Source organism: Bubalus kerabau, chromosome 21 (genome assembly GCF_029407905.1).
Source record: "Bubalus kerabau isolate K-KA32 ecotype Philippines breed swamp buffalo chromosome 21, PCC_UOA_SB_1v2, whole genome shotgun sequence".
In the NCBI taxonomy this organism is placed as follows: Eukaryota; Metazoa; Chordata; class Mammalia; order Artiodactyla; family Bovidae; genus Bubalus; species Bubalus kerabau.
In genome coordinates, this window is record NC_073644.1 from 44,624,591 (window position 1) to 44,642,168 (window position 17,578).

A 17,578-nucleotide genomic window follows, 5' to 3' on the forward strand; every position below is an offset into this window, starting at 1 on the left:
AGAGTATTGATGGACTCATAAAATATATTCTCTTTCCTTTCCAGGAGAGTTTTGTAGAATTTTGTAGAGTTTACCAGTGATGCTAGCAGTTTTTTTTTTCTAAATATGAAATTGAGTCATGTAAAAAGTATTGACCTATTGAGATTGTCTTATTCATTGAGCTTTGGTAGTGTGTGCCTTTCAAGGAATTTGTCTATTTCATTTAATTTGAATTTATTAGTATAAAGTTTGTGATGTTCCCCTATTGTCCTTTACCTATTGGTATTTTTAGTATCTGTAGTAATGCTCCCCCTTTCATTGATTATTTTGATTATATAGGTTTTCTCTCTTTTATTTCAAATCAGTTCAGTTGCTCAGTTGTGTCCAACTCTTTGCGACCCAATGGACTGCAGCACGCCAGGCTTCCCTGTCCATCACCAGCTCCCAGAGCTTACTCAAATTCATGTCCATCGAGTTGGTGATGCCATCCAACCCATCTCATCCTCTATTGTCCCCTTCTCCTCCTGCCTTCAATCTTTCCTAGCATCAGGATCTTTTGCAATGAGTCAGTTCTTCGCATCAGGTGGCCAGTATTGGAGTTTCAGCTTCAGCATCATTCCTTCCAATGAATGTTCAGGACTGTTTTCCTTTAGGATGGACTGATTGGATCTCTTTGCTGTCCAGGGGACTCTCAAGAGTCGTCTCAAACACCACAGTTTCAAAAGCATCAATTCTTCGGCGCTCAGCTTTCTTTATAGTCCAACTGTCACATCTGTACACACCTACTGGAAAAACCATAGCTTTGACTAGATGGACTTTTGTTAGCAAAGTAATGTCTCTGCTTTTTAATATGCTGTCTAGGTTGGTCATAATTTTTCTTCCAAGGAGCAAGCATCTTTTACTTTCATGACTGCAGTCACCATCTGCAGTGATTTTGGAGCACAAAAAGATCATCTGTCACTGAGTCCATTGTTTCCCCATCCATTTGCCACGAAGTGATGGGACCAGATGCCATGATCTTAGTTTTCTGAATGTTGGGTTTTAAGCCAGCTTTTTCACTCTCCTCTTTCACTTTCATCAAGAGGCTCTTTAGTTCTTCTTCACTTTCTGCCATAAAAATGGTGTCATCTGCATATCTGAGGTTATGGATATTTCTCCCAGCAGTCTTGATTGCAGCTTGTGCTTCATCCATTCCAGCATTTCTCATGATGTACTCTGCCTATAAGTTAAATAAATGGAGTGACAATATACAGCCTTGACATACCCCTTTCCCAATTTGGAACCAGTCTGTTGTTCCTTGTCCAGTTCTAAATGCCTCTTGACGTGCATACAGATTTCTCAGGAGGCAGGTCAGGTGGTCTGGTATTCCCATCTCTAAGAATTTTCCACAGTTTGTTGTGATCCACACAGTCACAGGCTTTGGTGTAGTCAATAAAGCAGAAGCAGATGTTTTTCTGGAACTCTCTTGCTTTTCGATGATCCAGCGGATTTTGGCAATTTGATCTCTAGTTCCTCTGCCTTTTCTAAATCCAGCTTGAACATCTGGAAGTTCGCAGTTCATGTATTGTGGAAGCCTGGCTTGGAGAATTTTGAGCTTTACTTTGCTAGCGTGTGAAATGAGTGCAGTTGTTAAGTAGTTTGAACATTCTTTGACATTGCCTTTCTTTGGGATTGGAATGAAAACTGACCTTTTCCAGTCCTGTGGCCACTGCTGAGTTTTCCAAATTTGCTGGCATATTGAGTGCAGCACTTTAATAGCATCACCTTTTAGGGTTTGAAATAGCTCAACAGGAATTCCCTCACCTCCGCTAGTTTTGTTTGCAGTGATGCTTCCTAAGGCCCACTTGACTTTGCATTCCAGGATGTCTGGCTCTAGGTTGGTGATCACACCATCGTGATTATCTGGGTCATGAAGATCTTTTTTGTATAGTTCTTCTGTGTGTTCTTGCCACCTCTTCTTAATATCTTCTGCTTCTGTTAGGTCCATACCATTTCTGTCCTTTTATTGTGCCCATCTTTGCATGAAATGTTCCCTTGGTATCTAATTTTCTTACAGAAATTTTTCTATAAAATTTTCTTGAATTTTCTATAAATGTCAATTAAATCCAGTCCACATTGATGGCATTTTTTCAGTCCTTTTCTATCTTTGTTGATATTCTGTCTTACTTAGTAGTGAGCCTCTAACTATAACTATCAATTTGGTTATTTCTTCTGTCAGTTTTGTTGGTTTTTATTTCCTGCACTTTGAAGCTCTGTTGCTATTTAGATATATGTTCCGTGAACTGGTCCTTTTATCGGTATGTAATATGTAATGTCCCTCTTTGCTTTGAGATCTGTTTTGTCTGATATTAATATAGTTACTCCAGCTTTCCTTTGAGTATGCTTGCATGGCATATCTTTTTCCATTCTTTTACTTTTAATCTACTCATACCATTATATTTGAAGTGAATTTATTAGTAGTACATAGTTTGATCATTGTTTCCTTCTCTGACAATCTGTCTTTTAATTGGTGTTTTTAGTATTTGCATTTTATATAATTATTGCTATGTTTCAATTAGGTCTATCATTTTATTACTGTTTTGTGTGTTCCTTTTGTTTTTCATTCCTCAGTATTCTGTTTTTGCCTTCTGTTGGGTTATTTGTACATCTTTAAAGATTCAAGTTTTACTTACCCAATGTGATTTTGATCACCTCTTTGTGCATCAATCATTCTAATGATTACATTATATATCTGAGGCCCAGAACCTAATTATATATCAAATACTTGACTGACTAATATTTTAAAAATCCAGTTGTCAGTTTTCTTGCTGCTGAGATTTTCCAAATGCAGTTATTGAATAATCATAGCTTTTTCTAACAGTCTATTAATATAATATTTTTGCCATGTGTAATTTTAATTAAAAAAATATTCATGACATTTCTTCATTCACCAGTGACTTGTTTCACTTAATCTACAAAAGAGATACTGCTTTATCTTCATAGTCTCGCCTGGGTTAGTGCATATTGATACTATGCAGCTCAGTTTTGCTTTTGAGTCAGAATTTTTCTGTTTAGATATGACTTGTAACTCTAACTCTGTAAGCTTTGCATAGAGCTGGCTTTGAGGACAGTGCTATGTTTAAATGACTCTGTTTATATAGTAACAGTAGAAACAGTTAAATGACCCCAAGGGAAACTTTACCTCTTTGGTGTAGTATCAGTATTTTCCCTTGATTTCTTCAAGTTTGTTTCTTGCTCTATAAAATGAAAGATTTGAACTATTTAAACTCTGGAAGTTTAATGTGTTGCAGTATACTCTAATTTGGCTACATTCAGGTTAATTTAAACTAGTTTTGATAATTTACCAATTAACTCAGTTCAGTTAAGGATATTTTGGTTATGTTTCTATTGAAACCACAAATTTTAAAGCACCAGTTTGAAGAATATAGATTTTTACTAATTTTCTATTCTGAATGTCTGGATTTCAATAATTTGTATAGATCCTAGAATGTATCATACTTAGATCCAAACCCCCTTATAGGAAATTTACAGCATGAAGGAGTTAAAATTAGGGTTGTCAGTTGTTAGGCTTGTTGCTGTGGCCCAAGTTCTTCTCCCGTTGGCCGACAGCCTCAGTGTAGCCGGAGGCTGTGCAGGAGAGCTTTCTGTGGTCAAGAACAGATAACGGTGCCAACAATACAGATGTACTGTGTAGTGTGGGAGCAATTTTTAATTAATTTAACTTTCAACAACCCTATGTGGCTAACAGCAACACAGGTCTAGCCTCATGGCTACCTGTTTTGTATTGTAAAACCCACATTTTGGAATTTTTTCTGGATCTCTCAAGCAACAGCTTCCAAGAGGCTCTTTGATCTATTAAATCAGTTTGTAGAGCAGGAGACAGAAGACTGAACAAGTTGGAAAGAAAACAATACGTAGAGTGACAATTACAGTATGATAAGGATTAAATCAATGTATAGGCTATAGAGTGACTAAATACCTGGGGGTGTCTGGGAGTTCAGTGAATGAAAAGAAACCACTCTAGGGATTTTAAGTAGTGAGGACTTTATTGAAAATAGCATTAGATGTTGTAAAATTACTCATCATACCTAGAAATAATTAGAAATAATTTCCAGACCAATGCAGAACTACCAGAGAATCTGTTAAGAGCTACAACTGCTGGAGCCATGCTGGGCGGGGTGACAGACACTTAACTTCCACTTTGACATGGCTGGTTACCCCAAAAACTAAGGTTAGATACTAGTCTAGAGAAGATGGAAAGTGATATAATAGTAGTTTTCTTCTTTTCAATGGCAAGCTGAATGGACTTAAATAGGAGATCTGTGATTAAAAGCTTAGATCGTTAAATGAAAGCTTACTTTAGGCTAAGATAACCTACCTAAGAAATGACCTTATAGAGACATAGAGGAAACCAAATTGCACTAATTGTGGTGCATAAACTTGAAGTAGGTTTTATTGCTGCCTTTACAAATAACCCTTATATATCCATTCTTTACAGATCCAGGATGAGAAGACTGACAGAAGAAGCAGCTAGCTGAACAGCTATAAGATGCCCAAATCTGGGTTCACAAAACCAGTTCAGAGTGAAAATTCTGACAGTGACAGCAATATGGTAGAAAAACCATATGGAAGAAAGGTATATGATTATGCTAAAGATTTTGTCGACTCTTTGGAAATTGTGAAAAAAACCTCCTGATTTAGTACTTTTATATACTTTTTAAAAAACTTCTCTAATTGTAGGTTTTATTTATTTAATTTTGGGCATACCTAGAAGCTTGCCGGATCTTAGTTCCCCTTCCAGGGATTGAACCTGGCCCTCCGCAGTGAAGTAGTTAGATGTCCTAAACACTGAATTAGGGTGCCAGGGAATTCCCATGATTTAGTACTTTTAATATTAATAATTATCCATCAAATAAAAAGTAGTATGGAAGGCTAATCCTGGGGGTGGGATTTTCATTCCCTAAGGTAACAAAATTACTAAGATTGCACAGTTAACTTGAGAAATAATCATGGGGTGGGGGATCCAAGACTTCACAGTCATTTTTTATTTCTTCCCCCTGACTCCTCGTAGCAGAACACACAAATACAATAGCTATTCAGTTTTCCATGTCTGTAACTTTGGATAAATCTTATGTAATTTTTCCAACTTCAGTGTAATAGAGGACAGTGGTACTTTCTAGAATTGTTGTGATAGTGAAATGACTAAAGTGTTGTATCTAATACAGTGCTTGTTACACAGTAACAAGTACTCAATAAATGTTAACTGTTTTTGTTCTTCGTTATTAGTCCTTGCCAGTGATTCTGCCCTTTTACAACTATCCTTCGCCATTCCTATTGAATTTAGGCCCTCTAAACCTCTAAACCTTTATGATTATACAGTGGAAGTGAGAAATAGATTTAAGGGCCTAGATCTGATAGATAGAGTGCCTGATGAACTATGGATGGAGGTTCGTGACATTGTACAGGAGACAGGGATCAAAACCATCCCCATGGAAAAGAAATGCAAAAAAGCAAAATGGCTGTCTGGGGAGGCCTTACAAATAGCTGTGAAAAGAAGAGAAGTGAAAAGCAAAAGAGAAAAGGAAAGATATAAGCATCTGAATGCAGAGTTCCAAAGAAGAGCAAGAAGAGATAAGAAAACCTTCCTCAGCGATCAATGCAAAGAAATAGAGGAAAACAACAGAATGGGAAAGACTAGCGATCTCTTCATGAAAATTAGAGATCAAGGGAACATTTCATGCAAAGATGGGCTCGATAAAGGACAGAAATGGTATGGACCTAACAGAAGCAGAAGATATCAAGAAGAGGTGGCAAGAATACACAGAAGAACTGTACAAAAAAGATCTTCACGACCCAGATAATCACGATGGTGTGATCACCAACCTAGAGCCAGACCTTCTGGAATGTGAAGTCAAGTGAGCCTTAGAAAGCATCACTATGAACAAAGTTAGTGGAGGTGATGGAATTCCAGTTGAGGTATTTCAAATCACTCAGTATGCCAGCAAATTTGGAAAACTCAGCAATGGCCACAGGACTGGAAAAGGTCAGTTTTCATTCCAATCCCAAAGAGGCAATGCCAAAAAGAATGCTCAAACTACCGCACAATTGCACTCATCTCACACGCTAGTAAAGTAATGCTCAAAATTCTCCAAGCCAGGCTTCAGCAATACATGAACCATGAACTTCCAGATGTTCAAGCTGGTTTTAGAAAAGGCAGAGGAATCAGAGATCAAATTGGCAACATCTGCTGGATCATGGAAAAAGCAAGAGTTCCAGAAAAACATCTATTTCTGCTTTATTGACTATGCCAAAGCCTTTGACTGTGTGGATCACAATAAACTGTGGAAAATTCTGAAAGAGATGGGAATACCAGACCACCTGACCTGCCTCTTGAGAAACCTATATGCAGGTCAGGAAGCAACGGTTAGAACTGGACATGAAACAACAGACTGGTTCCAAATAGGAAAAGGAGTACATCAAGGCTGTATATTGTCACCCTGCTTATTTAACTTCTATGCAGAGTACATCATGAGAAACGCTGGACTGGAAGAAACACAAGCTGGCATCAAGATTGCCGGGAGAAATATCAATAACCTCAGATATGCAGATGACACCACTCTTGTGGCAGAAAGTGAAGAGGAACTCAAAAGCCTCTTGATGAAAGTAAAAGTGGAGAGTGAAAAAGTTGGCTTAAAGCTCAACATTCAGAAAACGAAGATCATGGCATCTGGTCCCATCACTTCATGGGAAATAGATGGGAAAACAGTGGAAACAGTGTCAGACTTTATTGTTTTGGGCTCCCGAATCACTGCAGATGGTGATTGCAGCCATGAAATTAAAAGATGCTTACTCCTTGGAAGGAAAGTTATGACCAACGTAGATAGCATATTCAAAAGCAGAGACATTACTTTGCCAACAAAGGTCCGTCTAGTCAAGGCTATGGTTTTTCCTGTGGTCATGTATGGATGTAAGAGTTGGACTGTGAAGAAAGCTGAGTGCTGAAGAATTGATGTTTTTGAACTGTGGTGTTGGAAAAGACTCTTGAGAGTCCCTTGGACTGCAGGGAGATCCAACCAGTCCATTCTAAAGGAGATCAGCCCTGGGATTTCTTTGGAAGGAATGATGATAAAACTGAAACTCCAGTACTTTGGCCACCTCATGCAAAGAGTTGAGTCATTGGAAAAGATCTGATGCTGGGAGGGATTGGGGGCAGGAGGAGAAGGGGACGACAGAGGATGAGATGGCTGGATGGCATCACTGACTCGATGGACGTGCGTTTGAGTGAATTCTGGGAGTTGGTGATGGACAGGGAGGCCTGGTGTGCTGCAATTCATGGGGTCACAAAGAGTTGGACACGACTGAGCGACTGAACTTAACTGAAACCTTTAAACTGACTTCTGCAGTTGTCTAGTAATTGGTCTCACTGTCCCTAGTTTCTCCTTCATCTAGTTTTATACATTACCTTTGAAGTTTTTGTTTTGTTTTGTTTTGTTTTTTTCTTTCTTTTAAGTTCTTTTCTTCCCCTCAGCCATTTTATTGTTGAAGAACATCTGAAATATATCCAGTTTTTGGCTAAAATGAATAAAGATTCTCTGAACATATGTGTATAAGTCTTTTTTTAAATAGGTTTTTTGAGGTATAATTAAATGCCATAAAATTTACCCATGTCATGTGCAATTCAGTGATTTTTAGTAAGTTTATAAAATTGTGCAACTATCATCATAATGCAATTTAGACCGTTTCCATCATTGTTAAAAGATCCTTATGCCCATTTGCAGTGTGTCCCTGTTCCCACCCCAAACCCCGAGCAACCTCAAATCTGCTTTCAAAATCAAACCTGTAAGATTTCAACTTTGTTCTTCTAAAAAATTCTTTTGGCTATATAGGTCCTTTGCAGTTCCATGTGAATTTTGGGATTAGCTTATCAGCTTCCACAAAGAAACCCTGACATTTTTATAGGTATTTTATTGAAACTGTAGATTATAGACTGCAGTAGTACTGTCATCTTAACAATATGTCTTCCAGTCCATCGCCACAGAATGTCTCTCCATTTATTTAGATTTCCAGTTTCCCTGACTAATGCTTTGTAGTTTTCAGTGTACAGATCTTGTAAATGTATTATTAAATTATTAATATTTCATTCTTTCAGATGCCACTGTAGATAATTTCATTTTGGATTTTTTTATTGTTTAGTATATAGAAATGCAGAATATTTTTGTATGCTGATCTTGTATCCTTTGACCTTAGTGAACTCATATATTGAATTGATTCTAAAAGTTTGTGAATTCCTTAGAATTTTCTGCATTTGGGATTATGTCATCTGCTTACAGAAATAATTTAACTTCTTTTCCAGTATGAATGTTTTTATTTCCTTTCTTGCTTGATTGCGCTGGCATTCTCTGGTTTTGATTGTAGTGTTTAACCCACTCACATTTAATTAATTATTGATAAGGTTGGATTTATAGTTGACACTTTGCTCTCTGTTCTTACGTTTCAGATCTTTTTCTTCTCCCCTCTCTGCCTTTTTAAAATACATATTTTTCAGTGCATTATTTAAATTTCTGTGTTTGTGACCATGTTTCTTAAATTATATTTTTAAGTGTTGATCTAGGGATTATAATGTGCATGCCAATTACTACATGTTATTACTGAGTTAAATGCAGTAAAATAAAGCAACTTTGCTCCAGTATAGCTGTATTACTGTATTAGCTGTATTCCCTTCATTTGTGTTATCTGTGTAATATAGATTATATCTACATTTGTTATTAGCCCAACAACAGAATGTTATAATTATTATTTTATACAGTTTTGTTTTTAAAGAAGAGAATTACAGAGAACTGTATATATTTATATAGTTCTTTGTTTTTACCAGAAATGTACCAGTTCTGGCACTCTTAACTTCTTCTTATGAATTCAGGGGACTGGTGTCATTTCCTTACCATCTATAAGAATTTTCCTTAGGATTTACTATAAGACAGGTTCTCAACTGTGATTTCTCTGTCTTTGTTGACCTAGGAATATCTTGATTCTGCCATTCTTAAAAAATGAATATTTTGAGATATAATTCACATACCATACAATTTACTCATTTAAAATGTAGAATTCAGTTGTGCAATCATTACCTTTATCAATTTTAATATATTTTCACCTGAAAAAAAACCCTGTGTACCTATTAGCAGTAACTCCCCATTCTGTCCCCAAATCCCACAGCCCTAGATAGTGTGAATAAGCCTACATTGAGTCTCTATATAGACTTTCCTATTCTGGATATTTCACCTAAGTAGAGTTACACAGTTTGTGGTCATTCGTGACTATTTGCCTTTATTTTATTGGATATAGAATTCTTACTTGACTTTTTTCCCTTTTAGTATTAATAGATTGTCATCCTTTCTCACTTCAAGTGTTTCTAATGAGAAGTCAGTTGTTAATTGTCGTGAATTTTTTTCATTGATGTTCTTTTTTTTTTCTTTAAATAGTTTGACTGTAGTGTGTTTAGGATCCCTTTGTGATTATTCTACCTGGAGTTTGTTGAGTTTCTGGGATCTGTAGATTAATATTTCATGAATTGGTGTGTTAAATTTACTGATTTTTTTTTTTTTTTTTTTTTTTGCCATCTCACATCTGTTATTGAAGATACCTAGTATATTTTCAGTCACTCTAACTTTTCAAATCCGTTATTTCCATTTGGCTTTCTTTGTAATTTTCCTTCCTTCCAAATCTCTATTTGGTAAGTTGTGGTACTTTGATTCTTTAAACAATGTTTTCTTTCATTCGGATAGTTACTTTACAGTCTTTGCCAAAGCTAGTATCTTGACCCACTCAGAGAAGTTTCTGTTGAATACTTTTTCCTCGCTTTCCTATCTGTCTTCATTTTTGTTGAAAACTAAACAGTTTGGGTCATATATTACAACTCTGGTTTCTCTTTATTTTCCACCTGAAAGTTACAACTGTTGCTAGTTTTTTGTTTGCTTTTAGTAAGATGTCAGGTGTTTTGGATATTTGTTACTTTGTCACAACCAATGGGGTCTAGTTTGGGGGGTGGTGTTTGGTCTTGCTTTTTGGGGGTTGCCCCATACTTAACATGGGTTAGTCAGCAGCCATTGATTCAGACACTTTGCTGAAACGCCACGAGCCAGTAAGGCTCCTTCCACTGGTAGATTTGCATGTGTGTTGGGGAGTGTGTTCAGTGTTCAGGCATTTTCAGATCTACCTTAGCATTTACTTTCCATTGGGCTCAGCCAGGTCTTCCTTCATGCGTGCAGGGTCCTTGTCGACTCAGGGTGTTGTGGAGAGCTTGGACCCTCACACACCTCCACCACATGCGCACATAGTCTTGGTGTCATTGGGGGTATGTGCAGAGGTTAGTCATTCTCTGATCTTTCCCACTTGCTTTCCCAGCTACCCTGTCAGCCAGAGGTGAATGGCTATCTTATCTAGTGCTCCCCTGGCTCTTTGATTTCTTCAATCTCCCTGTTAAATTTCTGGCTTGTCTATCAGCTGCTGCTCCCCAACAGTGGGACCACACAGCCTTAGCAATAGAACTGTGTTTTTTGTTCCCTGCTTCCATTTGTTTCCTACCCTGTTGGCTTTTTTAACAACTATGTGACTGAGGGGTGAGGTTTGACTCTCTGGCAGCAGAGATGCTGGTTTTCACTGCCAGCTCCACCCTGGAACCTTGTCATGCAAACTAAGCATTGGCTGGGAATGAGAACAGCCCCAGGCTATCTTCTTATCCTTGGTTCAGCAGTTCTTACTGAAAATGCTTCTCAATTTGTTTGTTTTTGTTCCGTTTCTGGAGCCTTGAAATTTCTTTTTTTTTACAATTTTGTCTAGGCTTGTAGTTGTTTCTTACAGAGATGAGTTGCCAGTATCTTCATTCTACTACAGACAGAAGTTTTCTCAAATGTATTTTAATGTGCCAAATCTCAAGGAGAATGAGTTCACTGATTTACTTATTTTATCCAACAAACCTCATGTGGGATGCTTGTTTGTGTTGTGTGCCTCTCCTGTGAACCTTTGAAACAAACCAAGTGGTTAATGTTGGTCTAAATCTTTATGAAGACTCTTAAGTAACTGCCTTGTCTCTGTTTCTGAAATGTTTTGCTCTCAGGACCCCTTAATATTTTTCAGCATAACTGAGGAGGCTGAAGGGCTTTTTTATAAATGAGTATGTCTATTGACATTTATATAATCAGAAATGAAAACTGAGAAGAAATTTATGTGTATAATAATTGGTCTAAAAACTGTTACATATTAATAATATATTTTTATGAAACTGTATATTCCAAGACAGTATCAAGGAGGAGTGTCATTAGTTTTGCAAAATGTCTTTAATATGTGGCTTAACAGAAAGATATTGAAATTATTTGCTTTTGCAGTCCATGAGTTCAGCTATCTCTTGTCACATAGTCTCAAGAGTCAAATACACACTTTTTAGAGAATGGGAGACAAAGATACACTGACATCTTATGTGCTATTGTGAGCTTATTTCTGACCTTGCAGGTCCCCTGAAATAATCTAAGGGACCACACTTTGTGAACTTGTGTACCATTGTAGGAAGCATACTAATGAAAGTGTTCAAGTGTACAGTGATGGGACAGAGGAGAAAAGCAGTCAGTTTATGGGCCTTCAGGGGGTCTCACAGTGGCAAAGATATGTAATCTGGATTCTCATGGATAAGTACATATGTGACCAGCAGAAAAATGAGAGTAAATAGTAGTCTTAAGCAGGAGATGTAAAAAGACAAGAGTCTGTTAAAGTAGTGCACACAAAGTTAGTATGTAGCCTATGAAGGATGGAGGATAGGAAATAAGTTTTAGACAGGGACCAGTTCATTATGGCCTTGTGTTCCTTGCTAAAGATCTTGACATTTATCCTGTAGCCAGTGAGCCAAAGGGAAGGGCCATAGCAGAAATCAGTAGTAGTATTTAAAAATCCAAGGAGGAGGCAGTATGGGCAGTGACTTTGAGGATAAAGAAAATTGTCAGGTCTGAAAGACACTGAATTACTGAGATTTACCTGTGTATGTAGAAAAGTGGTCTGGGTCCACGCTGAGGTTGATTGGACTGTTCCCTGAGAGGGCACTCAGGAAAAGCAAGAGGTTGTTTCAGGAAGCATATTTGGTTTGTACTTGTTAAATGAAGTCGGAACATCCAATAGAAGTATCAGTAAACAAAACGAGACTAGAGCTGAGAACAGCTAAAAGAAAATTAAAAGTATGAGAATTTGTGGAAAAGTGACCTATAGGTATGATAATGTCACCCAGATAGAGTGGGGCAGGAGTGAAGGATAGTATACCCTGAGGAATTCACACATTTTAGGAGGGATCAGGAGAGGACATGGAGAAGGCAATGGCACCCCATTCCAGTACTCTTGCCTGGAAAATCCCATGAACGGAGGAGCCTGGTAGGCTGCAGTCCATGGGGTCGCTAAGGGTCGGATATGACTGAGCGACTTCACTTTCACTTTTCACTTTCATGCATTGGAGAAGGAAATGGCAACCCACTCCAGTGTTCTTGCCTGGAGAATCCCAGGGACGGGGGAGCCTGGTGGGCTGCCATCTATGGGGTCACACAGAGTCGGACACGACTGAGTGACTTAGCAGCAGCAGGAGAGGACAAGAGAGAAGCAGAGGTTGCACAGCTGAGAGTGGCCAGATGCCACAGCAGTGAATGGGAAAGATGAAGTTGTTGGGTTTTGTCAGTGGACATACCTTACCGTGATCTGGGTAGAGGAAATCTCAGAGTTGTGGGGACAGGATGCAATGTTAGGTTTGAGGAGAGAATTAGAACTTTGACTTTTAAATGCTTAAGTAGAGTGAAGGTTGCATTTGTTAAATTATATGTGAGGCTACTTGATGTCAGTTTTTTAATTGATAAGGCCAAAATTGTTGAAGCTTTTAGTCTTCTAGGTGCTTGTTTTATTTTTTGATGATTGCCACTAAATACATAGTAGTCGTGAGCATTGCCTTCATAAAAGTGTGATTTCTTAAAACTGTAGAGGCAAGCAAAAAAGCAAAAACTTTTGCTAATATCTTTCTGTTAAAAACATTCCTTAGGTAAGTTAAGAATGCTTACTAATCATTAGGTTTATAAAATAAATAGGAAGAATAAATACAAACTATTAAATTCTTTAGTTATTAACAGTTGGCTTACCCAAAGGGATATATTTAACCGTTCTCAGCCTCAGTTTAATCATTCAGTGTTTTTTCAAGAGCATACATGTGTTTGTGTAAGGGTCAGAGCCCTTCTGAAGCAGTGTGCATGGTGCTTAGTACTGCCGTGCTCCGGATCTCCGAGCAGCTTGACATGCAAAGCTGCTGTTAGAAGTAATTTTCTTTCATTTTAAATAAATATTTGACAGCTTAAGAGAGGAAGGGCTGTAATATCCATTCCCAGTTTTTTGCTTATACTATATGTTACTACTGTTTCTTATGACAGAATTAGAGGGAAGGAGAGAAGGTGACATGATTACCTTTTTTCACTTACTTATTTGCAAAGCATATTCTTAGGATTGTCTTTTCTTAGTGAGTTATTGGCCTTGAAGCCAATTTCTAACTTCTGCTGAGTTTTTCCTTCCATAAAATTTTTAGAAATGATCTGTAGTTGTTCTCTTATGTAAATAGAGACCATATTTATAGCATAATATAACACAAGACATTGCTGTTAAGAGATTTCTAAATTTAAAAATAACCTGAACCAAAACTTAATTTCTTAAATGCATTCAAATAGACCATATTTTAAATAATAATTCTGTAGCAATATACTTTTTATATAAAATGATTTTATTACCTTATTAAGTATCACAATAGTTAGGGGTTCATACCTACTCAAAATTCTTCAAATATTTTATCCTTTTACTGACAATCTGTGGGATTTTTCCACTGAAACATTTCTAGCTATAAGTTGGTGTTCATAATTTGCAAAGCAATATCTTTTATCGAATATTTTCTGATAGTCTAAATCTCAAGTTATATTCATGAAGTGTGAAAGAGTGGATGTTAATCATCTACCTTTTCATCATCAGAGAAGGTTCAGTCTTCATTATCTCCTGTCCTCTCCCCATGATAATTGAGAACTTTTTTGTTCAAATAATGTAATACATGTTCACTGTAGAAAAATTAAACATATAAGCATAATGAAAATAGAAATTGCTTTGTTTGAGATGAAGGATCTTGAGGTTTTACTCTACCCTATTTGCAGGCTAATTAGTTTCATGGGCTCTAGCAGAAGACATGAGACTCCTGGGTCAGATAGAAAGGAAAGTTTTTTTCATATAGCCATAGCAGTAGCCATATATCAGTGTTTGTGTCTGTTGTCAGAGCCCTATTTCTCACAAAGGGATGTAGTGAAGGCCAGTGACAACTACATATACAGTAGATTGTGTAACGGGAGAGGAACCCCAAATCTTTTTAATGGGAGGTAAATCGACCTGACCTTAGCCCTAAAGAGAGAAGTTATATATTGAACAGTGAACAGATCTAATCTACCCTTTGCTGCAGAGGAAGACGCTGTCTCTGTCTTCCAAGGCTGTTCTGTATACAGATAACTTTGAAAAGATAGAACAAAGGGATTTATTTAGTGCTTCTGTTTGCTAGATGTACAGAAATGCAAGAAAGCCATGGTGGATTGTCTCCCAGCACACCTGCAATGCCATTACCCACAGATAGCCATTAACATTTTGATTTGTATCCTTCAAGGGTTTATATATGTATATATATTTTAAATTATCTCCAGGTATTTTTTATACTTCTTTTTTCTATCTTCTTGAGTTGGTAAAGACTACCAGCACCTTGTTTAGTATCAGCAGTGATAGAAGGTTATTCTCGGCTAACTGTTAATACTTTCATGTTGTGTGTGATGGCTGTTGTAGGTTATTTTAAGAAAAACATTAGTGTAAATGAAAAGCATTTAACATTTTAAAATGAAAAAAATCTGTCAAGTTTATTATGTCATCGTATGGAAGAAGAATGTGCCAGTGACCCTCTCCTGAATAGACCCTCTCCTGAATACTTGATAATACAGAAATTTCAGGACAATCAGAAGTAACTATTTCTTTTGAAAGTTACTTTTCCCAGATCTGAAAATAATTTTTAGTGTTAAGATTCTCACAAAAACACTTTGGCTAACAGTTTTAAGGACAGTTTTACTTGAGAACAGAGTAAGTTTGTAGCAGGTAAGAATATTCACGCTTAAAGTGAAAGTCGCTCAGTTGTGTCCACCTGTTTGGGATACCATGGACTATAGCCTACCAGGCTCTCCAGGCAACAATACTGGAGTGGGTACCCGCTCCCTTCTCCAGGGGATCTTCCCAACCCAGGGATTGAACCTAGGTCTCCTGCATTGTGGGTGGATTCTTTACTGTCTGAGCCACCAGGGAAGCCCAAGAATACTGGAATGGGTAACCTGTCCCTTCTCTGGGGGATCTTCCTGACCTAGGAATTGAACTGGGGCCACCTGCATCGCAGGTGGATTCTTTACCAGCTGGGGTATCTTAGAAGCCCTGTATGAATATTCACACTAGTCACCAAATTATCGCATAGGAGAACATGATTGATACAGTCTTGCGAACACTTTTCATGTAACATATTAACACTTTGGTTTCTTTTAACTTGTTTATGTCACAGAACAGTATCATAATGTATATGCAAGGTAGAAGGGACTTCTTAATGTTTTTCTTAGATTCTTTTGTTAATAACAAAATATTTGTATTTTCCAAGGCAGATCTCTTGAACTTTGTTGGCTAACCTTTTTATTAATCATGCCTTTTTACTTCTGATACTTGGACATCTGGGACCTCACTGACCTTGGGCAGACTGTCCTTCCCAGGGCCACTCAGTTCCCAGAGAAAATAAATAGCTCATTTGTGACCACACCTTTCATTTGCAAACCAGCAATCCAGGGTTCATCCCTAACCACCAGCTCTAGCAACTCTCATACTCTGGACCACTGTCCCCCTGCCCTGACGGTTAGCCCAGAATAACTGTCAGGTACCAGACAACTAGAGAAGTGACATGTATACCCCAGACCCTGCACAAGTTATGCGGACTAGCCAACCCTAAACCTGCTTGCTCTCCTAGCCTTTTCCTGTGGAAGCCACACTAAAGCATCCGCTTGCCTGCCTTTCCCTCCCTCTGCCTCCCTGAACTGGCTAGGTGCTTCCCCAGGAGAAACTGCGTTGCACATGTGATATGCCCTCTTTTCTTGGGAGCTGTGAGTGACAAACTGTCTTTCCACTGGCAGTGGTCTCCTGACCTGTTGGCCTCACTGTGCCAGAATAATAATAAAATCGACCATTTAAAACAGCATTGTAAGCAAAAGGCATGCCTGTGAAGCTCCATTTCATTAGAAGTGAAAAGACAAGAGGATTTTCCTTTACACCTGGGAAATAATTTGATGGTTTTATTTTTCAGTAATCTTCACTACTCAATTCAATCTAGAATTCTTTTTCTGATTTATATATTTGTTTATTGGATAATGTCTTAGACATAGAGTTCTATTATATTCAAGATATTTTGTTTTACAGTTATTTAAAATTATATTACTAAATGATAGGGAATATGAAACAATTAAGAAAACATGTTGAAAGTGGGCCTTGAGGACATTGAATGATGGTAGTTTGTAATACCCTTTCAACTTTTGTGTATGAAAATTTCCTTCATAAAGTATTTTTTAATACTGTACTGCTTAGCTAGTATCATTATAACTTTATTCATGTTTTATTTTTTAATAGAGTAAAGACAAGATTGCATCCTATAGCAAAACTCCAAAAATTGATCGAAATGATGTGGGCAAGGAGATGAAAGAGAAATCATCCATGAAACGTAAACTTCCTTTTACCATCAGCCCATCAAGAAATGAAGAACGAGATTCAGACACAGGTGGGAAAATTTGTTGTTTTCTAGTAAAATCATTATCCTTCTTTTACTGTGATTTTATCATTCCTCTTGCACTACATTTTATAGAGAAATATTTGTATTTTGGAATTTCAGGTTTATCATTGGGGCAGAAATTCATATATTCCTTGCCCAAATATAATTTCTATCATATGTAAAAGCAGTTTTTTTCTTAGTCTCAGTGTTCATTACAGACCTCTTATCATTTTAAGAACTTGATTTCTTGGGGAGCATTTCATTGTTGAAAATTTACTCAGTTGCATGGATCTTTGATGTGGTAAATTTGAGAAAGAGTTGTTCAGTTTTTGTGGACAAAGTATTGAACCCACCAAAGGAAAAAAAGCTTAGACATTTTAGATTCAGAAACGAATCAGAAATATGTCCCTTCTAAAAAAAGAAGAAAAATATTGAGGCTGCCTCAGTCCAATTCATAGTACTTTTTTCCTCAAAACTCTCACTATATCAGGAATGATACTTGACGTCAGTCAATCCCAGTTATTCATAATAGATTAGAACCTTATGACCACAATCTATAAATACTAGGTTGTATTTTAGCCCTGAGATAGTCATTTCCTAAAACTCATATAAACTTGAATGTTTGTTGTATGTTTATCATGATCATTTTATCCCCTGAATGAAGTATTATTAACTGTTCTTAAGAATGTTTTAGTTTTTAGTTTCACTCACAGAAAAAAATCAGTATTA

At 37.2% G+C, this 17,578-nt stretch overlaps 1 protein-coding gene across 9 annotated transcripts in view; it reads left to right on the top strand.

The window, feature by feature from the left end:
- The window catches only part of ANKRD12 (ankyrin repeat domain 12), a 104,168-nt gene that overhangs the window by 30,390 nt on the left and 56,200 nt on the right, over positions 1-17,578 (top strand). For all 9 annotated transcript variants that reach the window (XR_008706510.1, XR_008706511.1, XM_055559100.1 and 6 more), the window contains exons 2-3: positions 4,478-4,615; positions 16,711-16,858. Coding sequence is in view for 7 of the 9 variants with exons in the window: in XM_055559100.1 (XP_055415075.1) it covers positions 4,529-4,615; positions 16,711-16,858 (235 nt within the window). In the remaining 2 variants the exon portion in view is untranslated. The remainder of the gene's footprint in view (positions 1-4,477; positions 4,616-16,710; positions 16,859-17,578) is intronic.